Genomic DNA, 26133 nt, shown 5'->3' on the forward strand with positions numbered 1-26133 from the left:
CAATACACGTGATACAGCAACAACCGGTAGACTAATCAGCGGAGAATATATATATATATATATATATATATATATATATATATATATATATATTCTCCGCTGATTAGTCTACCGGTTGTTGCTGTATCACGTGCAGCACGCCGATGACAACTATATAACTCATGCCAAACCTGCTCTTATTGTCGAGTAGAAAGTTGAAGACATGAAATTGATTCGGATTACGCAAAATAAGCAATAGGAAATGTAAGGAACAGGCCCCTGCGGATTTCAATTTGCGACTTTTGCTAATGTTGGCATGATAATGACTGCGCATAAGGAAAGTACTCTTTAAAGAGGTCGGCTGCGTATGATGACTCAATAGTTTGTGCTGGCGGAATGCACGTTTCCAACAGATGGGCTTAGTAAAACGAGCAAGTCACAGTTTACGTTTACTATCGTTTGGTATCCGCAACACTTACTTACCTCTACTAAGCACGTGAACTACGCAATCACACTGCGTGAACAGGTCTTAGAAAGCATAGCCCGTTTCCGCCGCACGTGCACTCACATGCAGGCATCACTGTAGCGAGCCATCTAAGCTTGGCACTTTGCAAAAACAGATAATTGGTTAAGGGAGCAAATAGAATTCCTCAATATAAATATAACATTATCTAGTGATCATTTTACTATTATTATTATTTTTCATTTCACAATCACTCAGCTGGGCGTTTGGTTCATAACGAACCTCTGTGAGCAGCCATGGAGAATGGGAAAACAGAACTTGCTTTTCGTTGTGGCTGCCCGGGTTTTAAAGCACTGTTCTTATATAGGCGCCCGTTGCTGCGGCGAGCGAAATGAGAACACATATTTCTCATTAGGGAGTATCGTAATCGTCGGTGAATGTTTTTTACTGGGCCAGTGGCCAATGGGAGGATCGGTTCTCATGTGTCCTGTCCATATTCTGTCTTAATCAAGTTGACTTATATAACATACCCCACATATCGATGTGGGATCACTTGAGGCGTGTCACTGGTTCCGTTTCCGTAGCACGTCAAATGAGGTTGCCCGGATGCCGCGCTGTCGCCGCCTTCAGTGTTTAATTCCCTGGTGGCTAACTGAATCTGCATTATGTTTTTTCTTTTGCTTGTCTGCTCGCAGTCGTCGACGTCCGATGAGTACGAGAGATAGCACAGGCAGGCGTCGCCGTCACCGAGGCACAAGAAACCCAGTCACGCCCTCCTTCAAGGACACCCGTGGTTCCAGAGCGTCCAGACAGCACCGCAGCCGAGTTTCGCGAAGTACCGAAAAAGAAAACGCACGGAGCGGAGACAATGGAAAAAGACCCAGCGTCCGCAACTCAGCTCCTCTAACAGGAGGAGTCGCACTCGCCGGTGATGTTCGTCCTCTTCTGCGTGCTGTGCTGGACACTGGCTCGCGATTCGCGATCGCCGTGCGGACATGGATTGTGTGGCAGGCTTTCCACCACATGGCACGCGAGAAGAAATCCGAATGACCCTAAACTGTCCAGCTAGTGCCATGGTTCCCACCCGCTCCCTTAACGCTATTCCTGAACGCCACGCCATGTTCCAGCGTCTGAAATAAAAACCCCCGATGTCGCCATTTTTGTACTGGTGCGCCCGAGAGCGTCTTCTATGGGCATTCTCTGTGGAAGTGGAGAATAAGACGGAGAAAAGCTGAAGTAAAACGTAATACCCAACTAAAATAGCAGTTTTTTTATTAAAACAAACAAAAAATGTTTAACCCTTAGAATATTTCGGGGATAGCCTAGATATCAGTGGATGGCCTGGAATCCGGTACAGTCCGCAGGATGTGTAGCACCATTGGGCTGCCGGTGGAACCGCTGAGGCACCTTACCACTTGTGTAGCTGCCGATGGTGAGGTCCACTGATAAAGTTGGCAACTGAAATATTAAAGCAAGCTTACTTTGCGAACCTTCCTTGACTTTCTAGACTCTGGGTCTGCTGGTCTCTTACCGAATAGTTCACAAGCAGGAGAACACTACCTTCTTTACTACGCTTACGCGTGGCCTAGGTGGTTCCGTTTGGTGCCTTTTGTTTCCTACAGAATAACGCTTGCATAAAACAAATGATATTTAAATATCCTCATCTCAACAAATTTGTGTAATCGAGTGTACATTTTTTTTGATAAAGCAAACCTTTATATGCCTACATTTTAGGGATTGCGGTTTCGTTGATTTGCTTGGTTGGTCTTTATCCGAGTGAAGTGCCGTTTACCATTGCGCTATCTCAAAGATTGGTCCGCTCTTGTCGGAGCGCCGGCCCTGGATATTAGCCCTGAGAACGACCTACAGGGGCGCTGTGAGCGCCACTCGCGTGACGTCAGGGCACGGACTCGCGTCTGTCCGGGTGCCTTCTGCATTGTTTGTGTTTGTTCACTATCGTTTTCTATGCTTGTATACTTATGACGGTCGTCTCAAAAATATTTTTACGGCGTCTTCGTTCGCAAAAATTTACTGAAAGAGCTTATTTCCTATTCGTCAATATATTTCTCAAAGGCAACGCTACAGTACGTGGCAGCTGAAGCAGGTCAGAGCAGCCCATTGCGGGTTTTGTATTTGAGGATCTACACTTTTCTGCAGTAGCTCACGTGAATAATAAAAGCACACAATAATACAGTTAAGATACCATACCTGTCGGGGTGCAACAAGCATGTCACAAACGATGGCTAAATATGACTTCTACAACATTTACTTTGATTTTAGCCCCCTAAGACATGTTTGAACACGACGAGTAGTTCATGGTATAATATCGAATTTCTGCATTTCTTCACAGAAACGCTCGGCAGTAACATGAGGACTTAACTAGCACTGCAGTTCAGATTATACCAGCACCACTTGCTTTTTTAACTGGTTGTCAAAATTAGGCCATTCTTCACCGGTTAACTTCAAGTGGCGGTAACATGAAGTAAAGCTGATTGAGGATTACAGCAGTTTGCAGCACACGGAAAGGAATGCAGCAATATACATTTTCATTTCCGTGTTGCATGTTCAACTCACTTGAGCAATTTACTGGTGCTTGTTGCTTGAGGAATAGACATGAATCTAATTGGCGAACTGACACAGGCTGCTCGATCGGCCCAAATGTTTGAGTGAAATATGCCTTTGCGATCGTATGGCTGTCGCCAGCAAGAAGCCGAAGCCTCATTGATTAGTTGTATCAGTATATGGGACATATTGAATATATCATTATACCCGGTGGAGATCAGAAATCAAGTGAATTAATGTGAGGCTTGTGGTGTCTTCTTAATGAGGCCGCTATGCGAGGTTTTCTTTTATGTACTGACGAAGCGGTACATTTCTCCGTTTTTATATATTAAACAACGCAGGATCGAGACATGGTGAGGCAGAAGGGGTTTGAATTTTCCTTTTCTTCAAGGCAGCCTAACTGCTCTGTAGTGTGTGGAATACACTTCAGGCATTGCAATTAGCGCTGCAAAGAACTACTTCATGACGACAATTCGAAATTGCAGTGAACTGATGAGTTTCGCGAACAATGCGTACCTCGCCATAACGACAGTCGGTTGCTTCCGTTGCGGGAGGAGTTTCTCATATTGTCTATAAAGGCTATAGTGAGGGCCACTGTGAAACATTTGATCGCTTGCAGTTGATTTCCTCTCGATCTTAACCACGAAACCTTCGCTCGGGTGATTGCTGTTACAGTATTCAGGAAGTATGCATACATACGATACATACGACACGATACATCTGGCTTTCGTCCGGCGAGAAACATGACAGCGCGAAGCAGAACGCCTTCACGCGTTCGCGGCACACGCTGTGAACTCATCCACTCGCACTCCTGAAGCTGAGTGTTTCGCAACTCATCTGGCTGCCCAAGAGACTACAAAGTGGGAACGAAATGCTTGTACCTTCACCGAAGCGACTCGGGTGGAGGACGCCGCGTGCCAAGCAAACCTGCAACACAGTCGCCGACCCGCAAACAGTGCGCCTTTCATTGCAGCGAACCGTGAGTTCACAAAGCAAAGATCCAACAGCTTCTGTGAAGACACGTTTCACTTTCGTGTTTTGTCGATTCCTATGAAAGAGGGGTCAACTATATATTTTAAGCTCGAAGCACTTAAAGAGGCCTGGGCTGTCGGCGTATAATGTGATGTCATGTCGTTGTGGTCACCCGCAAAAACAAGATCGGCAGAAAACTAGCGTCTCGTTCACTTGGTATATACCAAACTTGGCATGCAAGGGTACGAATGTATGACTAACACGACTGATAGGTCATGACACCAATACCATCTCATGCTCGTCAGTTACGTCACGAGTAACGATAATAAAATCACGTGTGGCAAATGACCGCATTGGATATGCGGGTATGAGCAAGGGATATGCGGGAATTAGCAGAAACTCGTGAAAATCGCTCCCGAAACACCAGTCTGGTCCCAGCGCAGCGCAAGAGAGAGCACCACCACCCCACAAGCGTTCGATTCCTCTTCACTTGTGCAACAATAGAACAATAATAACATAAGGGAAACACCGGCGCATCACTGCTTCGCACTTTTACAGGCTTTACGTTAGTGGAGCTGCATTAGCGCCGGATTTGAACTACACAAGCGCAGAATTTGAGCAGGATTGGAGATACATTAAGCGCAGGATTTGAGCAGGGTTTGAACAACACAAGCCCAAGATTTCTTTTTTCTATGCGGTCTCATACATGATTATGCATGCTCGGAGCGTCATTTGCTCGGTAGACATTTATGATATATCGGGTGCGTATACTTTCCATGCGTTATGCGTAATGGATAATGTAATGTGTAGGATGGATAACCGGTGGACCATTAGAGTTACAGAATGGATACCAAGAGGAGGGAAGCGCAGTCGAGGATGGCAGAAACCTAGGTGGAGTGATGAAGTTAGGAAATTCGCAGGCGCATGTTGGAATCACCTAGCGCAAGATAGGGGTAATTGGAGATCGCAGGGATCGCAGTAATTGGAGATCGCCTTCGTCCTGCAGTGGACATAAATATAGGCCGATGATGATGATGATAATTTCTATGCGTATAATACGGAATACCTGTGGATATAAGAAAACGCCTACGATCCTCCGCAGTGGCTTAGCGACTATCGTGTTGCACTGCTAAGCACGAGGTCGCGGTATCGAATCCCGGCTAATGCGGCCGCATTTCGATGCAGTGATATGCAAAAACTCATTTGTCCTGTGTATTGGGGCACGTTAAAGATCCCCTGGTGGTCACAATTAATCCGGAGTCCCCCAATACGGCGTGCGTCATAATAAAATCGTGGTTTTGGCACGCAAACCCCCACAATTCAATGAAATATACACACGACACTGCGCAGGCTTGAAAGTAAGTCCGTCCTGAAAAATTGTAAGCTTTTAATATGACCATGATTCCAGTTGCAACTTATCAGGTTTCGGTTATCAGCGTTATCAGTGGTGCTGGGCTAATATCGTCGTTGCGCGGTGTGAGAACCTAATGTTCACGATGTGAATATGATGATGTGCCGAAGAATGTTTCGTAGGAGTCCCGATGTTGAATGCCGTGATGTAGTTTTGATTGATGAGTCTGTATAGATGATTTTAATAACTATACCGCACGGGTGCCACGCAAGGTTTAGTGGACCTGGGTTTAGCCGAACGTGTAGCTTCTGCTTGATCGCAGGGACCACATGCTACCACGTAGACATTCCAAAAGAAATAAAAAATTGGAGGACGCGTAAGCTTCGCCTTTAGAGTGGAACGCGATAGCGTTATCGGGTCCCCGTTCGCATCGCATTTTTCTTTCACTAAGCATCTCTGCAATACAGAACGTGGGAAAACCAGCTTACAAAGACCAAGCTGACACCGATCCCATTAAAGTCGGCTTCACTTGTAAACAGAAATGCATTGTTGGGAAGACGTTTTCCAGGAACAATATAAGTCGTCTTATATTAAAATGTGAAGGCCCTAGCACCTTTTTTATTATTTTATTTATTGTTTGCTATTGCACCGATGCACGCGCGTGTCCGAAACGCATTAGGCAAGCGAAGTCCCAATTTGACCTGTCGAGGATGCGAGCGCCATCTGGATAGCATTTTCGCAAGTAAACTACCCGAGCACGCCGCTGTTGTATGGTAGAAATGCTGGAAAAGGGGTTTGTGTTTGAGTTTCCTCGCAACAGAATGATGTTTTCTCTTACATTCAAATTACAATCTGACACCATCATGCCTGTAACTTTACCATTTCTTTGGCGGATTTCACTGTGAGAAATTCAATTTTTGTTCACCAAAACCTTTGTACCACGTGGAGGGCCTGCGCGGTCGGGGTGGTTGGGGATGACTTTTTCCGCCACGGACGCTGACATCCACGCCGACGCCGACACCAGCGCCGACAGCGGATTTTCTGCGACACGGAGCCCTTAACGCTGCAGCGTTAAAGAAAACTGTGGCTCCAATCCACGCTGTGAAGGTGGTTGGACAGCGAAGCTGTAAACGACACTCACAACGATTAGGCATTGTTACGTCCCTTGAATTCACACACGTGGCTCTACAAAGAGTGAAACCAGAGACAAGTGAAATGTACTTAACCACACCCTTTCTTACTTCACAACGACATTATATTCGCGTTGTTCTTTTGGGGTCTTTACTTTCGTGGTCTACCCATGGTAGCCTGGAATGAACTGAATGAGTTGTTAGACCGTGGTGACGTCACTACGTGATTTCTATGCCGCTGGGTACTTTTCCACTGGGAGTAGCTTACGCAACCGTAATCTTTACCGGGAAACACACGCGGGAGAAGGAACGCTGTAAACGACACCCACAACGATTACCCATTGTGACGTCAGTTGAATTCACACCTTGGCTCTACAAAAAGTGAAACCAGAGACACTGGAATCTCCCACGCGAAAGCAAGAAACGGGAAGAGGGGGGGGGGGGGGCAGCTTCTCCTCTGCCAACAACTTCTCCTCTGCACTTTGCCCGGCGGTGCCGGTCGCCCGCACCGTCTCTTATCTCCACACGGCTCTGACCTTTGTATGCGCTGTGCATTCGCCGCTCAGTTTCCGTTGAAGCGATAGACCCCGAGAACCTGCGCTTGCTGCCAGCGTTTTAACAGTCGTTGGCGGCGGTCATTCAGTGTGGTCTATTCATGTTTGCTTGTGCGCGCTGACACCACGATTGTTAATTCGGTTAGTAAGCCAATGTGCCCAAGTTTATGAAGCCGATAAAACTACTATCCCTACTCCAATAGCTCTCTACTAATTTGCTATCGCAATCGATGCTTCGGCTTTCGGGCGAAACTGCGACATTTTTTCTTTTGAAAACGAGTGCTGAGCTGTACGCTGTATGCCTGCATTCAAACGAGATATGCTGTTTGTATTCAATTTTTAGCCTGGCGTTTTTGCTTACGCCAACGACACGAAAATGTCCTTGGCTGGTAGAGGTATACAACTTCGCTGTAAAATTGGCCGCCATCCCGCCATGCGAACGTGAATGTCCAGCGAAGCTGTATCAAACACCACACATGGTGTTGTATTCGTTGTATTGACGTTGTTCTTCTGGTGTCTTTAATTAATTTCCGTGGTATACCCATGGCAGTCTTAGAATGAACTGAATGAGTTGCGAGACGGGTCTCCCTTTTATATATGAAAGCGTGGTGACGCGTTACTAAGTATATATATATATATATATATATATATATATGCCTGATTGCAAGGAAAGATATGCCGTTTGCGTTAAATTTTTAAGCTGGCGTCTTGTGTTTACGCCACGAAATTTTCCGATCAATGAGAGGTATACATCTTCACTGTAAAATTATCTGTGGCTCTGCTACTGCAAACACCAGAGACCAGCGGAGCTGGGAAAGCCTAGTACAGTAGTGGCAAACCACACACTTAGTTTCCTGGCACTCAGAATTTCCTCGCAATGTTATGCCTAGTATCGCGATGAATTCAACCAGCCACGTTCACGAGCCTCCGGACCTTCATTTCTTCGCCTACGCGAACTGTCGGCTTCCCTCAATCTAAACTCGGTACGTTCTCTCCTGCGACGCTTGGTTTCAGCTTCCCTAGCTCTCGCTTCAGTCTTTGGGAAGCAACTAGTGTCCAGTACTCTGTGCGAAACGTGCCGAGCCGCCGCCAGAGGTATCGGCTGCAGTCACGGACACCAGGCGCGTTCGGCGCGAACGCGGGGAAACGCGATGGGTGTCGGCAGCAGCTCTATGCGTCCCACTACCACATGCCTTCACTCCACTCCACATCAAATCCGCTACGCTCCGCGATGGTATTTTTATACTCTGGTTTCCAGTGGCGTAGCCAAGGGGGGGGTTGGGGGGGTTCAAACCCCCCCGAAATTTTTCCTCACCCCCCCCCCCCCCTACTTACCCGCCCTTTGTTTTCGTCGCTTCGCGCTGACATAATTCATAAAACCGGTGCTACTATCACAATTTCATTCCTGGGCGCTTCCGTTTGGTTGGTAATTTATAGCGAATCATGTCTGCATATGGAAAAAACTGTCACGCTGTTTGTCAAGGCTTTGACACTCTGTGAAGTTTTGGGCGAGAATGTTGCGGCCGCATTCTGAAGCAACAAATGTGCAACAAATGAAGCAACAAATGCGGCAGCCGCATTTTAGATGATGGCGAAAACGCTCGAGGCCCGTTTACTTAGATTTAGGTGCACGTTAAAGACCCCAGATGGTCGAAATATCCGGTATACATTTCTGCCGCTTCCCTTCAGGTGCTGGTTAGGCCGCGCTCGCGCAGGATCTTAGGCTACGTTTACACTTGGTCTCGAAGCTGTCGGAAGCGGCAAAATCTTGCAAAAATCCGCCCGCCTAGGCGGCAAAACAGGCATAAAAACAGGCTGCGAGCCAAATCAGTCTCGGGCCGATTTTTTCGCCATGGCGAAGCGGAAACGCGGCGGAAAGTCGTTCTGCTTCACTGCAAGCTACACTAGCATGTAAACAACTGGTCGTAAAATTGAACATGGCACCAGAAGTGTAGGCTGTAATGCTGATCGACGCGATCAAGAACCAGCCCTTGCTCTACGACAAGAGTGGCACTAAAACGTACTGTCAGCAATACTCGCGATAGTATTCAATGTCGCGCGACCGGAGGTGCGGCAACGAAGCCTTGGCGTGAGCCAACTTCTCGCGCTTTTGCAGAACCAGGCGAACCCACCACTGCCGTTTCCGAGGTGTCCGCGTCTTCCGTTTATTCATTGTCCATTTCTAGAAAACAAGTAGGTAGAAGTATAAGAGCCATTTCTTCTTCCACTTCCACGGCAGACAATAGTTAGGCAGATTCCTCGTTGGCGCTCCATAATTCTCCTCGCACGTGTACGGTATGTTGCAGAAGTCGCGGGGTGGTTTTCTCGTCGCGACGATAGATTGGGAGCGTATTGGTCTCACGTAGGACGCGCAGCTTTGGCGAGCCCCAACACAAGGGCCAGCTCGGGTTTCAGCTGTGGTGTTCCCGTTGCCCCTTTGGTGTCCTGGAGGCACCGACAATACCAAATGATGAAATGTTATTACAACTTGTAAATAAAAGCTATTAAAGAAATATTCTCACGCCTAGGCACCAACCTGTGACTCAGCGCTACCGCGCCCGTGTGCAGAGAATTACGGAACGCCAACGAAGAATTTACCGAAGGTCGCAGATGACACGCGAAGTTGCGTAAAATGATCACTTTTGATGACGGTACGTGGGTCAAAGAATGAACATACCGCTAGACATAATGCGATAATGAGCGCCACCACGCCGACAAACGTACGCAGACGAGATGGATCTGGACGAAAACGGCAGCGGCGGCCGCGGCGGTAGCAAAACAAATGTGAACTTGGACAGGCGCGGAAAAAATATTCCGGCCGCTTTGGCCTTTCCGCCCGCTTGCCGCTTCCCAAGTGTGAACGTAGGCTTAGTCTGCGCGAGAAACGTCTCTTGTTTGCGATTGCGCCCCTACGGAAGGCTGGTAATTACTGTTGTGTTGTTGAATCACAAACCAGCAATTACGGAAGGCTGGCAGTTGCGGTTTCAGTTGTGGAATCCCAAACCAGCAATGTACACACGTAGGGGTTGATGACAGCAGTGAAATTCCACCGACTCGCAATAGAATGCACGAAACAGACAGCCGACAAGCATGAATTACTGCTGTGCGCAGTACAGCGTAAGTAAACTCTTGTTGCAGGCGCTGACAGTTCTCGTCGGAGTTCACGCGTCCTGAGAAATTGATTATGTGCACTATGTACTGAACAATACCGGAGTTCATTCCTGCATCACTAGTGCACCAATCAGTCGAGATTCTGTGAGGTACAAAGCCGCTTCCTGTTTGCACCGGCGTAAGTGAAGCAGAAATGAGTTGCACGCACTACTTAAAATGCGTACACATGCCATATCTATGCTGTGCGGTGAAATATTCTGCACAATTCTGAATCTGTTGACGTAAAGGCAAATGACGGCTGCACGCTCGCACACAGCGGAAGACACAGCGGCCCATGCACTTGCCGCAGGAAATGCAACCCTCTCGTATGAGGGAGCAGGGCGACGAAAGCTTCGAAAAAAAAAAAAGCCTTACGCGTTTTTGCGCGTATTTAAGTTTTCTAGCGCAAAGACGCAGCGAACAAGCTATTGCTATGAGAGTAGGTCTACTCTCTTCAGCTCTCTCTCCCCCCGCTCGGCGAAGCCCTCGCACAGATGGTATGGGGTATGAAGTTTTGTGTTTACGCCATGAAATTTTCCGACCAACGAGAGGTATACAGTTTCGCCGTAGAAAAACGACAAAGCATGAAAATGTCCAACACAAGAGATCAGATAGAGTTCGTTGAACTGTCAAAGCTAATCAACAAAGAAGAAAGTAATGGATATTGAAGTGAGACAATGGTAATGGAGCTGGGCAGGCCATGTAATATGTAGGTTAGATAACCGGTGGACCATTAGAGTTACAAAATGGGTATCAAGAGAAGGGAAGCACAGTCGAGGACGGCAGAAAACTAGGTTGGAGGATGAAATTAAGAAATTTGGAGGTGGAAATTGGAATCAGCTAGCGCGAGGCAGGGGTTCTCGGGAGATCACAGGGAGAGGCCTTCGTCCTGCAGTGGACCTAAAAATAGGCTGATGATGATGATGCATCGCTAGGTGATATCGTAATAAATGGCGAACGAAATGTCGTGCTTCATGGTAACGATTGCTGAGCAACCTATGTAGTGGGAACACACTACATAGGTCTGCACTACACTACACTGTCTGCTCCCAGTACAAGCTTCTTGATACAGATATTCGTAGCTTACACAGGTCAGGGATTCTACTTCCTACGGGATTTTACGTGGGGCACTCACCCAAAAACTGGCATCTCGAAATTGGGTTTGCTTCCGAGTTGCCGCGTCACATCATTATCTGTTTCTCGTATAATCGAATTACAATTGGATGCTACCATGTCTGTAAGTTGTGTGTAAGTCGTACTTTACTATCAATTTTTAGCACTGTTTATATTGAGAAATTCAATTAGTTAGATAACGCACTTACGCCAGGCGGAGGGCCTGCAAGGATCAGGATGTTTGCTGCATTTCCGCACACGTGCGTGCGCCCGTGACATACGTCGCTTGTGGTGATGATGCTTGTGTAACGTCGTCTAACATCAGTGGAGGGGGGGGGGGGGGTTGGTACTTCTCTAACGTCCGCAGCAGCTTCGCTGTAAATCGGCTTGCAAAGGGTGGCTTGGAGGTGGACTTGTTTTTCTTCTAGGGAACATTTGCCTTTCTTTGCGGCCTTTTGAAATTTTGTTTATGACGTTTTATGCAACATCAGAGCTTTATGCTTCGATTAGCTGAATTACTTTACTAGCCACGACTAATTGCTGCCGGCTCACGAACGCCATGAGCCACAAACACTTATGAAGCGGAGCACTGGAGAAGAAGAACAACGTGAACATTAAAATTCTGCAGCGTTGTCAGGTTGTTAATGAATTGGCTTTAAGACTTCAGGGCACAGTGACAACACCGCCAGACTGCGCTTTTCTCAACAACTTGTGAGTGGGAGACAACATCGCCTTCGTAGGTAGAGAGCCGCAGCTTCCAGCGTGCTACAGATTTCGTATAAGAAGCTGGAAGACCGCAAAAGTGGCACAGAAGAATATTTCGCTCTTCGTAGCTTCGCTTGTATAACCGCTTTGAAGAAATACCTATGTGAGGAGATCCGTGACGCAATCATGTTCTATAACAAACGCGCATTGAAGGTTTTGTAAACAATGCAGCAGGGCTCTTTCACAAAGCCACACTTAGACGTCAAAACGTGGAACGGCGAGAGACATCGTGGTGAACCGCATATTTGAGCGAGCTAATAAACGTGCAAGTGACGTGTTTCGCGTTAAAAATAAAATAATTCATCGAGTAATGCGGTTTAACTTACCGAAGCAATACTGGGACTATAATAGGCGACGCTGTATGTGGAAGGTCCCGGTTTAGTTTAAACCACGTGTCGTTCTTTAACACGCACTCAAATTTAAGTAAACAGACGTGTATTGGCGTTTCGCTCTCATGGAAATGCCACAGCAGGTACTCGAACCCGCGTCCTCGTGCTCACCAGCAGCACATCATAGGTATTGAGACTCGGAGCGGGCTTCGCGACACGTGCGAGAACGCACCATATAAATAAAATAGTGCTCCTGCTGAAATGACACTTATTGTTTGTGGAGAAGCCAGCGACATAACAGGTTAGAAAATTGTCATTTTGTCCGAATAATCAAACCAGGAAAAACCAGTGTCAATGTTACAGTGCGAAATGCCATGCCATTCTAATTACGACTATGTTGAGAACTATAGTGGCTGACATCATCCTAAGTAGCAGCTCGGGCCATCGGCAACATGTTGAAATTTGTGGCTGTCCAGTCCTTCAGATGCACGAGTAAGGCACAACTACCTCAAAAAATGTTCCCAATAGTGGATGGGTATGTGCCGGCCACATACTTTTGTGCGTATACTTCGGCTTGAACGGAGAAACACGGTTTGTGTACGTTTTGTGTACGCGGGAACTCGGAAGCGATATAGCAGCGAAAATGGCAGTAGCTCCGGAGGCTCTTGCGTCGAAGTGGGCCGCCGCTCTGCGCAGCTCCAACCTCAAGACGCAAGAGTGGGCAGTCCAGCTTGGCCCGGGAGGCGGCGAGGAGGCAAGACCGCGAGGTCCCCTCATGGGAGACCTGAGCCCGGATCGTTAAACTTCGCCATATTTTTAATAAAGTTGTTTCCATCCATCCATCATCAAGCTCACCTACATTACGGCGTCATGAATCTCTGAAGCAACGTAGTTTGCAATACTATAATGATCTGCATTTTCTGCTTATATTTCCGACCCGAAATCGGTTTCATATTTCCGATGCTACATTAAATATGACCTGTTAAAACCATTTTGCAGTCTATGATCGTATAAGTGCAACCTAACTATATCTTTTTGCGGATAATGTAATGCGGTGTTGGTATATGAGAGCCACGCATTTGTTGGTTAGAAGCTAACTAATGTGAAGTGGGAAGCGACGAATAATCATCAGCATAGGTTATATGCATAAAATGATTTGGAATATAATGAACAGGCTTACACAGTGCTGACTAACGGCCACGTCCTCTGCTACAGAGGTCTTCCAGATAAGAAAGAATCCGGGGTAGGATTTCTAGTGCATAACAACATAGCGGGCAACATTGATGAATTCTACAGCATTAATGAGAGGGTGGCAGTCGTCGTAATAAAGCTGAATAGGAGGTACAAAATGAAGGTAGTACAAGCCTATGCCCCAACTTCTAGTCACGATGATGAAGAAATAGAACAGTTTTATGGAGATGTTGAACTAGCAGTGAGAAAGGTGCAAACTCAGTACACTTTAGTCATGGGCGACTTCAATGCAAAAGTGGGGAAAAAACAGGTTGGTGAGCAAGCAATTGGCAACTACGGCATCGATTCTAGGAATGCAAGAGGAGAGATGTTAGTAGAATTCGCGGAAAGGAATAGGCTCCGAATAATGAATACCTTCTTCAGGACGCGCAGCAACAGGAAGTGGACCCGGAAAAGCCCTAATGGGGAAACAAGGAATGAAATAGATTTCATACTCTCTGCCGATCCAAGCATAGTGCAGGATGTAGAAGTGTTAGGTAAGGTTAAGTGCAGTGACCATAGGTTAGTGAGGTCTAGGATTTCTCTCAATTTGAAGAGAGAGAGAGTGAAATTAGTCAAGAGGAAACAGGCCAACCTAGAGGCAGTAAGGGTAAAAGCAGACCAATTTAGGCTGGTGCTTGCAAACAAATATGCAGCTTTAGAAAAGGAAGATAAAGACAACGTAGAGGTAATGAATGAAACCATAACTAGGTTGATCTCAGAAGCAGTAATTGAAGTGGGAGGTAGGGCACCAAGGCAACCAGTAGGTAAGCTCTCCCAAGAAACAAAGGACCTAATAAAGAAACGACAGAAGATGAAAATGTCCAACTCAAGAGATCAGATAGAATTCGCTGAACTGTCAAAACTAATCAACAAGAAGAAAGTAAGGGATATTCGAAATTATAACGTGGGAAAGATTGAGGAAGCCGCAAAATATGGACGCAGCATTAAATCAGTAAGAAGAAAGCTTGGCATAGGACAAGGCAAGATGTACGCACTGAAAGATAGGCATGGTAATATCATCAGCAATTTCGATGACATAGTAAAAGCAGCGGAAGAATTCTATACTGACCTGCACAGTGCCCAAAACAGCCAAGCTACTTTCATTCAAAATAGTGATGAACCGGATACAGAGGCTCCTTCTATAACTAGCGCTGAAGTTAGAAGGGCCTTGAAAAACATGACCAGGGGAAAAGCTGCTAGAGAAGATGGAAGAACAGTAGATTTAATCAAAGATGGAGGAGATATCATGCTTGAAAAGCTTGCGGCCCTTTATACGCAATGCCTCACAACTTCAAGTGTACCAGAGAGCTGGAAGAACGTCATCATTATACTAATCCATAAGAAGGGAGACGTTAAAGAACTGAAGAATAATAGACCCATTAGCTTGCTTTCAGTATTGTATAAAATATTCACCAAGATAATTTCCAATAGAATCAGGGCAACACTTGACTTCAGCCAACCAAGAGAACATGCTGGCTTCAGGAAGGGATATTCTACGATGGATCATATCCATGCCATAAATCAGGTAATCGAGAAATCTGCGGAGTACAATCAACCTCTCTACATGGCTTTCATAGATTATGAAAAGGCATTTGATTCAGTAGAGATACCAGCAGTCATAGAGGCATTGCGTAATCAAGGAGTACAGGAGGCATACGTGAATATCTTAGCAAACATCTACAAGGATTCCACAGCTACCTTGGTTCTCCACAAGAAAAGTAGAAAGTTACCTATCAAGAAAGGGGTCAGGCAAGGAGACACAATCTCTCCAATGCTATTCACTGCATGCTTAGAAGAAGTATTCAAGCTCTTAGACTGGGAAGGCTTAGGAGTGAGGATCAACGGCGAATATCTCAGCAACCTTCGGTTTGCAGATGACATTGTCCTATTTAGCAACAATAGAGACGAATTACAACAAATGATTGAGGACCTTAATCGAGAAAGTGTAAGAATTGGGTTGAACATGAATATGCAGAAGACAAAGATAATGTTCAATAGCCTGGCAAGGGAACAAGAATTCAGGATCGCCAGTCAACCTCTAGAGTCTGTAAAGGAGTACGTTTATCTAGCTCAATCGCTCACAGGGGACCCTGATGACGAAAAAGAAATTTACAGAAGAATAAAATTGGGTTGGAGTGCATACGGAAGGCATTACCAAATCCTGACTGGGAGCTTACCGCTGTCGTTGAAAAGAAAAGTGTACAATCATTGCATTCTACCGGTGCTAACATATGGGGCAGAAACTTGGAGGTTAACAAAGAAGCTCGAAAACAAGTTAAGGACCGCACAAAGAGCGATGGAACGAAAAATCTTAGGACTAACGTTAAGAGACAGGAAGAGAGCAGTGTGGGTCAGAGAACAAACGGGGATAGCCGATATTCTAGTTGACATTAAGCGGAAGAAATGGAGCTCGGCAGGCCATGTAATGCGTAGGATGGATAACCGGTGGACCATTAGGGTTACAGAATGGATACCAAGAGAATGCAAGCGCAGTCGAGGTCGGCAGAAAACCAGATGGGATGATGAAATTAGGAAATTTGCAGGCGCAAGTTGGAATACGCTAGCGCAAGACAGGGGTAATTGGAGATCGCAGGGAGAGGCCTTCGTCCTGCAGTGGACATAAAATATAGGCTGATGATGATGATGATGAACAGCTTTGATAAAGATCCAGTTCCGTGCATGTGGCGCCTTTTGTAATCTTCCTCACTGACCTGGCAGTCACGTGATCTTGAGCCAGGGATGACTCGATTGAACAAAACGACGAGGCGCACAGTTCATTGTTAATTTGGTCCCCGTCTATTTTAAGGGGTAATATAAGCAAATAAAGAATAAAATAATATTACTGTGTTACCTTTATTGTGAACGATTAAAAGCGTTTTGTAGACAGCAGGAAAATTAGAAAGAATAATTTTGGGCAAGATGGTAGAAGAAGACGAGAAAGATCGTTGCTTGCTCGGTTGGCCATTGGGTGCTTTAAGACTTAATTTTAACACCTAAAGTGTAAACTTTGTTTACATTCGGTATTTATTGTGACCCGTTAAGGCAATTTTTGTGACCTTGGAAAGCAACGCCATACCACAACTTTTCTTCACCGTAACCGCAATGTGGTTGTGGCATATCCTTTTTTGATGAAGTGGGCTTGTTTGCCTCTGTATTATAGAACTGTTTCAGTTATTATCAATCTTTTGTGAGGTTTGCTTTGTGCCTGTAGAGGGGGTTATGGCTGGTGTCGCCGCTATGTATATATTCTACGCAGGTATGCTTTCTTTTGTAATAAAAAAATGTCGCAGTTTCGCCCGAAAGGCAAAGCATCGATTGCGATAGCAAATTAGTAGAGAGCTATTCGGAGTAGGGATAGTAGTTTTATGGTGTGCATAAACGTGGACACATTGCATGGCTTACTAACTGAAATAACAATCGTGGTGTCAGCGCGCACAAGCAAACATGAATAGATCACACTGAATGACCGCAGACAACGACTGTCAAAACGCTGGCAGCAAGAGCAGCCAGCCGCTGCAGCGGGCGATGAATCGTGCGGTCTATCGCTTCAACGGAAACTGAGCGGCGAATGCACACCGCATAGAAAGGTCAGAGCCGTGTGGAGATAAGAGACGGTGCGGGAGACCGGCACCGCCAGGCAAAGGGCAGAGAAGAAGTTGGCAGAGGAGAAGCTGCCAACTCCCCTTCCCCCCTCTTCCCGTTTCTTGCTTACGCGTGGGAGATTGAGTGGCAAGATACGCATTTGGTGCCGGAGCACAGCGCCGCCCGCCTCCCTCCCTGCCATACCCCTCGGCTTTTCGCGCGACGATCGCGTTTGCTTTCCACCGTGCGTTCGCTCTCCGTGATAGCGCGCGGGGGAGTTCGCCCTCCGTGATAGCGTGCGTCCTCCGCGCGCTTTCGCTCGCGCATACGGCGCGCGGCGACGATTTTATCGCCCTTGGAATCTATACGGAACCTCACGGCGATGGCGATGGCGACGACGACGGCGACGCCGACGGCAGAAATCCGGTTGAAGTGTCCATATAATTGCTATCGCAATAAAAGAATGAAAGAAAATGAAAAGTGGTGGTATAGTAGTGGCAGAGCCCCGTTGCAGAGTCAGGAGGTTTGGTTCGAAACCACGTAATTTCGCGCGAACTTTATTCTTGTTTTCGAAGCTTGTAGAGTAATATCACAAGGAGCTGTGATGTTATACGGATAACCTGATATCTAGCTCATAACTGCTTAGCGCAGTAAAACTTCGTTAAAAGAGCTTATAACAGCTAACATTCTAAGGTATACAGTAATGGTTAATTGTTCGGGCGTCAAGTGTGGTTGGTTGGTGGGCCAGCAAGGCGTCCATTTTATTTCACTACTTTCGATGCTAAGTACATAGGCCTTGTATACCGGTGCAAAGAGCAATACCCTCGTTACCGCTATGGCAGATTCACAGTCTCCTCCCGGCGCGCCGTGTAGTTCACTATTGGCTTCTGCGGTCACCCTTCGATGAAGACTGATGTCACTTCTGTGCGACTCTAGCTTTTTTGTGACGAAGCATGAGGTTGTCCATCAGTGCAGCTAACCTGCGACTGCTGAGCTTGCACTCAGCCCGGCCTAACGAGGCACAGAACGACACTGTGGGGAAGAAAATAAAGCGCTACTAGCGCTACTAGCAAATAGCTTTAGTGGGACTGTGCAAATTTATCTATTGCTGCTCTCTTTACCTTTCTTTTTCTTGTATCTTGAGCGTAAACACTCTTTAAAGGTAACTAAATATGATTGAGAGTCGTTAGTAAATTTAACAGCTGCTTTTGAACAACATAATAAACATTATCTCAATTTTCCTGCGACAACGTATTCCTTTTGTCTTCCTCAACAGATGCTATGGAAGGCAGTCTTTTTTGCTTTTGGTTCTCGAATTCATTGAAAGCTGTACGTTACAAACTGACAACAGCTACCAGTTCACAGTGTCAGTCTTGTTTAGAGCAATATTGAGGCTTGCTTGCAATATAGGTCACGTGAAGCGATGTACTGCAGTGGAGCTGCTTATCACAGTTATTGACCAGGTGGCTGCGCAGGAGGTGTCTTGTTTTCCCAGTTTCTGGTGATGTTTCGAGTCCGTCCACAAATAAGCAGTAAAAGAAAAAAAGTTGTCGCAGTTTCACCTGAAAGGCGAAGCATCAATTGCGATAGCAAATTTGTAGAGAGCTACACGGAGTAATGATATTAGCTTTATAAGCTGTATAAACTTGGACATGCAGCAGCACCGGCAACACGCAGAACTGTTGTCGACGCCGTCGGCGTTTAGCCCGCGTTCGCTCAAAATGCGTGCGGCGTTGGTGACTGTTGCCGGAGCCTCTGATATAAAAAAAATTGCCGCGTATCTGCGTGCTTCGCTGCAAATGTCGTCGAAAGACGATAGTCTTCTGCCGGCCGTACTACATGAGTGCTGGTCTGATCCGCGGCCACCCGTGATGCTGTTCTCATACCATTTCCGTCATGGCATGATAAATGCAATGGAGGTTTGTTTGAACAGATTTCATTTTACCGCATTATTTCATCAAGCGGCCATTTATGTTTTGCCCTGCCTCAGACAGCGCTTCCTTTATGTTGAATCGTCATCTGGCTGGCATTTTTGTGGCTAAAGCGCTTAGGCGTTGAGACATGGACGCCATCCCATCGCATGAGCTGGTGTGCATGTTTCCTTCCTCCATGGCACGAGGGCGCTACCAACGTCGATGACGCGCAGTCAACGTCGTTCGTCGCATATGGAAGCTGCACTACGCATGGCATTTTCACGCTAGCACTTAACGCGAAAGACTAGAGAGTTACGTAACTGACACACTATGTATTTTCTATTACGCGCAAGACAAAGCACCTCCTAATACTGAATCCTAGTGAGTCAAATCAGCGCGTACAGCGCGTCGTAATTGCAGCCTCCGCGTATCAACTTTAGAACTTTGTGATCAGAGCTAACGTTGCGGAGGCCACGCTCCGCTGTGCTGAGTACGGTGAACAGCCGTACCTAGTTTAAGTAGTGCTTCTTGATGCCGGTAAGCAAGTGGTCCAACTTCGAATGCTGGCATCGAGGCGAATCGGGTGACAGACAGACAGACAGACAGACAGACAGACCAAATTTTCAGCGTTTAAGTTCCCCAAGAAAGACTATCGTCTTTAAAAAATCACCGCACGTTCGACTCCGTGAAGATGGTCGAACAGCGATGTGTTAGTTAGACCGAGTGTTACACCATGCAAGCCAAACTTCACAGTCAGTCTATATTGTAAATCTTTTGTTTGACCATTTTTTCACCTCATTTTTGCTTTTGCATGCTTCGCGCGGTGACGATGCATTGAAAAAGGTTGTCGCAGTTTCACCTGAAAGGCGAAGCATCAAGCTATACGGAGTAATGATATTAGCTTTATAAGCTGTATAAACTTGGACATGCAGCAGCACCGGCAACACGCAGAACTGTTGTCGACGCCGTCGGCGTTTAGCCCGCGTTCGCTCAAAATGCGTGCGGCGTTGGTGACTGTTGCCGGAGCCTCTGATATAAAAAAAATTGCCGCGTATCTGCGTGCTTCGCTGGAAATGTCGTCGAAAGACGATCTTCTGCCGGCCGTACTACATGAGTGCTGGTCTGATCCGCGGCCACCCGTGATGCTGTTCTCGTACCATTTCCGTCATGGCATGATAAATGCAATGGAGGTTTGTTTGAACAGATTTCATTTTAGCGCATTATTTCATCAAGCGGCCATTTATGTTTTGCCCTGCCTCAGACAGCACTTCCTTTATGTTGAATCGGCCGCATCTGGCTGGCATTGATAAAATTGAGGGGGCGCTGCGTGAGACATGGACGTCATCTGGCAATACATCGGGAAACATGAGCTTGTGCAGAGGGTTTCCTTCCTCCATGGCAGAGGGCGCTCGTCGGCGCGCAGTCGGGGAACGTCGTTCGTCGGCGCGCATAGCATGGCATTTTCAGCGCAGCTTAAGAAACTAGGGTCTTTAGAGTTACGTATCTATGTATTTTCTATTAAAGGAACACACCTCCTAATACTTACCTAGTGATGTTGCGCCTCAGATATGCGTATATTTACTTTGTGATCGATAACGTTCACAAGTATGAACAGCCGTACCAGTTTAAGTAGTGTGGGCGGTAAGCAAGTGGTCCAACTTTGGCCGGGTGGCTGAATCGGGTGACAGACAGACAGACAAACAGACAGACAGACCAAATTTTCAGCGTTTAAGTTCCCCAAGAAAGAGTCTTTAATAGGCACTTGGTGCCGCAGCTAAACGTCGCCTCCCCCCCCCCCCCCCCCTCCCCCACGGCCTCTCGCGCGTCGGAAGAAGGCGCGTTTGCTCTACATATATGGTGATTGTAAAGGAGGAAAGAGACGCCTACTTCTGCAGCCCTTAAGCGAGCACGGCGCCGAACGCGCGTTTGTTCTCCGCCGTGTGTTCACTCCCCGTGAAAGCGCGCGCCCCTCGCGCCCTTTCACTCGCACATACAGCGTTCTGCGTGCGGCGACGATTTCATCTCCATTGACGTCATACGGAACCTCACGGCGACGGCGATGGCGACGGCGACGCCGACGGCAGAAATCTGCTTTTAAGTGTCCATATAATGGCTATCGAAATAAAAAAATGTACGGCCTGTTGCGTCAGGCTGGCTGCAATGGGAGCGAGCGTCCGAGCCGTAGTTTCATTCGCGGCTGCTTGGCTGGAACGAGCGGCGCTACTTGCGGGGGATTGGGCGTGTCGGCGTCCACGGGAGACGGCGTTCCTAGGGCGTTCCTAACGCTTTTTCTACGACGTTCCCAGACAAGAGTCCTTGACCAAAGCTCCGCATATACAACCAACGCTAACGTGAACTCCTCTCACACCACACTTCTCCGTTGACCTGCCTTTGTTGTGATAGCAATTATATGGACACTCCAAGCGGATTTCTGCCGTGGCCGTCATCGTCATAGCTGTCGCCGTGAGGTTCCGTTTAAAGTCCAAGGGCGATAAAATTGTCGCCGCACGCCGTATGTGCGAGTGCAGGCGCGCAGGGAACGCGCGCTGTCACGGAGAGCGAACGCATGGCGGAGATCAAAAGCTACTTCCGTCGAGCGAAAGGGAGACGTGGAGGCGACGCTGTGCTGCGGCACAAAATGCGTATCTTGCAACCAGGCGCAAGGGAACTGGCGACGCAATCTCCCACGTGAAAGGAGCAAAGCAGGAAGGCAGCGCGGGAGGGCAACTTCTACTTCGCCAACAAATGCGTTCTTGTACTTTGCGCTGGTACGGGCTGTCGGTGTTGTCGCGCGCACCCTAATTATCTTGCAAGCGATCTCCACACGGCTCTGACCTTTGTATGGGCTGTGCTTAAGCCGCTCAGTTTCCGTTGAAGTGATAGACCGCACGAACCTTCGATCGCTGCGGCGGCCGCGCTTCCCCACGCCAGCGTTTTCACAGTGGTTGTCTGCGGTCATCGAGTGTGATCTATTCATGTTTGCTTGTGCGCGCTGACACCACGCTTGTTAATTCAATTAGTAAGGGAATGTGTCAAGTTTATGCAGCCGATAAAAATACTATCCCTACTCGTTATAGCTCTCTACTGATTGGCTATCGCAATTGATGCTTCGCCTTTCGAGCGAAACTGCGACATTTTTTTCCTACACCACCATTGGTTGGCGCGCCTCACGCTCTCCGCCTCCAACGCGATTATTGGACGGCGAGACTTAAGTCAAGCCCCCTCCCCGTTATCCGTTTAACTGCACTCTTTCACAGCATTCTCGCAGGGGGAAAGGGGTCACTTTAACCCCCTTCGCCCTGTTGAGCTCTTCTTTTCCTCTCTTCTCCCTCTAGGTCACGTATCCCCTTTTTAGCGAAGTCCGACGACGGCACTGGGGTCGCTGTAAAAAAGAAAGTTTGCATACCTGGGACAGCGTGAAGCGTGCCCTCATCGAAAGGCCCAGTTAGAATCGAGAACGAAGAACCAAGTACTACGATTCATTTAACAAGAAAAGTGGCCAGTTACAAATAGCGAATATTGAATCTTTATTGCCAAAGTTGAAGCGACCTGCTCAAAGGTTGATTCCCATTGTAGAATTCGATGAGATGCTGTGAATGCTCTCACCCCCTTAGGTGGCTCGCAACAGGATTTCAGTCGTCGCTCAAGAGTTCATCACTTTCCGTTGCTCGCGGAGAACTAATGTCCTGCTGGACACGCAGGCGCGCTTGAGTGTCGTCGACGATTTCTTGCACGAGGCCTCTTGACGCCGACTGTTGATTGTGGGAACGGCCGCCACCTGGTAGAACGGCCGTGGCGACTGTGAGTAGGCTGCCGCAGTTGCGCACTCTCACACATGGTACATCAGCCCGGGAATTTTCAGTGCGTGAGCTTGTTCTTTCTCCATATCGGACAGTGTACCCACTAGTGTATATGCCACCATAGACGCCATGACTGCCACCGGAACCGCGACCAAAGCCACGGCTATTGTGACTATCATCATTGGCTTCGTTACTGTTTCTGTGCCCACCGCTGCTGCTTCTTGTACTACTTCCACTACCGCTTCCACTACCGCTTCCACTACCGCTTCCGCCACCGCTTCCGCCACCGCTTCCGCCACCGCTTCCACCACTACTTCCGCCACCGCTTCCGCCACCACTTCCGCTACCGTATCCATCACCATATCCTCCTCCTCCGCTTCTTGTGTCACTGCCGCTTTCTGCTCTGTTTTCGCCTCGATATGCGCGAGTTTCACTGTCAGTGTCACTCACGCTTATGTCTCCTCTTCTACTGCCGTATCCGCTGCTTCTGCCGGCTTCACTGTCGCTTTCGGCTCCATTCACAACCCTGCTTCTGCTTCCATAACCACCACTGTGTCCCCCACCGTAACCACTACCGTATCCGCGGTTTGCATTGTCAGTAGCAGATTCACTGCTGCCTCTTCCATCCCCGTAGCCACTGCCGCTCCTGACATTAGTGCCGCTTTCGCCGCCAGTGACGATGCTACTATGACCTCCATAACTGCCGCCATAGCCGCCTCCATAACCACCGCCGTAACCACCTCCGTGACCACCTCCGTAACCACTTCCGTAGCCACCTCCAGATCCGCTGCCGTTGCTCCTGTCACTGTCACTTCCGAGACTGCTTACGACTCGTCTCTGCGTTCCATAACCCCCACCGTAGCCACCTCCATAGCCACCTCCGTAACCCCCTCCGTATCTGCTGCCAGCTCCTGTATCATTCCTGCTTGCATCGCCGTGCTCGCTGCCACGTCTTGTCTCAGTAACACTTTCTCCAGCGTTCACGACCCTGGTGCGCTGTACATAACTACCACGGTAGCCACCTCCATGTCCACCTCCGTAGCCAACTCTGTGTAGACTACCACCTGCAGTTTCATTGCTGCTACCACTGCCGTATCCACTGCCACCTGAGATGTCAGTGCCGCCTTCTTCAGCATTTACGACCCTACTATGCCCTCCATAGCCACCGCCGTAGCCACCTCCATAACCACCTCCGTAGCCACTTCTGTAGTCACTTCTGTAGCCGGTTCCAGAGCGAGTTCCATATCCGCTGCTAGTGCCTGTCTCATTTCTTCGGTCGCCTCCACTGCTACGGACATATGCGCTCCCACTTCTGGAATTGCTGTCGCTTTCGGCACCACTCACGCCTGTACTGATTTCTGCATGACGGCCACCGTAGCTGCCCCCGTAACCACCTCCATAGCCGCCTCTGTATCTGCCACCCGTACCACTTTCAGTTGCACTTCCTCCACCGTGACCACTTCCGCTTCTTGTATGAGTGCTGCTTGAGCCACTGTTGGCGTATGCTGTTCCTTCATAACCTCCGCCGTAAGTGCCTCCGTACCCCCCTCCGTAGCCTCCTCCGTATCCACTAACACTTCCTGTTTCATTACGGCTTTCACTTCCACCTGCTCGTAAATTGCTGCCCTGTTCGCCACTACTCCCGACCCTACTTTGGATTCCAAAACTACTACTGTGTCCACCTCCGTAGCCGCCGCCGAAAGCCACCTCCATGTCCGCTGCTGCTACTAGTTTCGTTGCTGCTTCCACCTGCGCTTCTCCCACTAGTGACATCTGCGCTACTTTCTCCACTAGTGACGACCATACTTCGACCTTCATAACCGCCACTATAGCCGCCTCCATAACCACCACCATAGCTACCTCCATATCCACCTCCGTAACCGCCTCCGTAACCACCACCATAACCGCCTCCGTAACCCCCACCGTAACCACCTCCGTAACCACCACCGTAGCCGCCTCCATAGCCACCTCCGTAGCTGCCACCATAGCCACCACCGTAGCTGCCACCGTAAGCACCATTGTAAGCACCTGAGGCGAGCCTACGAGCTAGTTCAGCAGAACTAGACTCGCCGGTAACGGGGTCCTGCCCAGCCAATCCAAGTGGAAGCCTTTCTTGGTTGTCTTCCGACGGCCACCATCTGAAGTGTCTTGGGGCGGTGCTGCGACCTGACGCGGCTCCCCAACAAAGGATGACGCATGTTAGGAACTGAAAAGAGAATGGAATTCTTTTCTGCATGGGCTGTCATCTGTGCTCAATGCTTGACGTTATGTAGGATGTAGTTATTCCTATCGCTGTTGTGGTATCCCTTCTTTTTCTAATAATAATACACCAGCACGTGCCTATTTCGTTCGTACATACTTAAAGTATTCGCCGAATATTTTTCAAGGCTTTAAGTGTGACAGTTGTCCATACCATTCATGGTGGCTACAGTGCGTCAGACGCGGTCAAAAGGAATAGAAGGGGACACAATACGACGCTGACTAACAACTGTTCCTTGAGAAAAAAACAGCATATAACACGCATCATATGACCAACACCTGGCCCCCACTGGCATACGCCGATACACTATAAAAAAACAATCTTCATGTTTGCATAAGGTGCATGTTTCGACGGTGAAACCCATGTCACGGCTGATTAACCAATGTAACAAGCAAATTACTATGGCACGAGATAACTCAGTGGCTTTACGCACGATCTAACAATGGCAACCTTGGCGTTGGTAGTGCTTCTTGCACGTCCCTTCGATGCTGGCATCGAGGCGTCGTAGTGCTGAGACCACCGAAGCGTTCAAGTAGACCTTAGCGCGATAGCTTGCAAACGAACTTTGAAATGGGTCGCTGGAGACGCTAAGACGCAGCGCAGTTGGTGCGTAACACATGGAAGCTGTAGTCCGTCGATCTGCTTGTCTACATAGCCTCCGAAATCAATCTCACCGTCGGAAACGTGGCGCTCTTCTGCTTAGGCGCGTTCGATCTCGAAGATTGCCATTCTCTTGACTAAGTTTACGCAGTCATTTGCTACGAACAAAGTGAATTCTACAAAAACAACGCCAAATTCAGTTCGAAGCGGGCGATCGGGACCGCCGCCATGGTACACTACGTACACCACGCTAACACGGTAACGTGAACTCTTAGCGTGCGCACGGTAAACGGTATAGGTCGGTTAGCGTTCTGTGTGATAATATGTCTAGTGTGCAGTACTTCTCTTTCTCAAACAATGTAACAAGCAAATTACTA

At 47.9% G+C, this 26133-nt stretch overlaps 2 protein-coding genes across 2 annotated transcripts in view; one reads left to right on the plus strand and one right to left on the minus strand.

The window, feature by feature from the left end:
* The window catches only part of LOC119456340 (neuropeptide F-like), a 77332-nt gene extending 75735 nt beyond the window's left edge, over positions 1-1597 (plus strand). The window contains exon 3 of the mRNA XM_037718053.2: positions 1138-1597. Within this exon, the coding sequence (XP_037573981.1) occupies positions 1138-1167 (30 nt within the window). The 3' untranslated portion in view covers positions 1168-1597. The remainder of the gene's footprint in view (positions 1-1137) is intronic.
* Positions 1598-22599: 21002 nt separating this feature from the next.
* On the minus strand, positions 22600-25059 carry LOC119456341 (uncharacterized). Its single transcript, XM_037718054.2, has one exon. The coding sequence runs from the start codon at positions 24913-24915 to the stop codon at positions 22729-22731; it is 2187 nt and encodes a 728-aa protein (XP_037573982.1). The 5' UTR covers positions 24916-25059; the 3' UTR covers positions 22600-22728.
* Positions 25060-26133: the final 1074 nt, after the last annotated feature.

Source organism: Dermacentor silvarum, chromosome 6 (assembly GCF_013339745.2).
Source record: "Dermacentor silvarum isolate Dsil-2018 chromosome 6, BIME_Dsil_1.4, whole genome shotgun sequence".
NCBI classification, from domain to species: Eukaryota; Metazoa; Arthropoda; class Arachnida; order Ixodida; family Ixodidae; genus Dermacentor; species Dermacentor silvarum.

Excerpts from the sequence above, each read along its gene's own strand:
- LOC119456341 (XM_037718054.2), bottom strand. The coding sequence starts at position 24,915 with ATGGTGCTTACGGTGGCAGCTACGGTGGTGGCTATGGTGGCAGCTACG.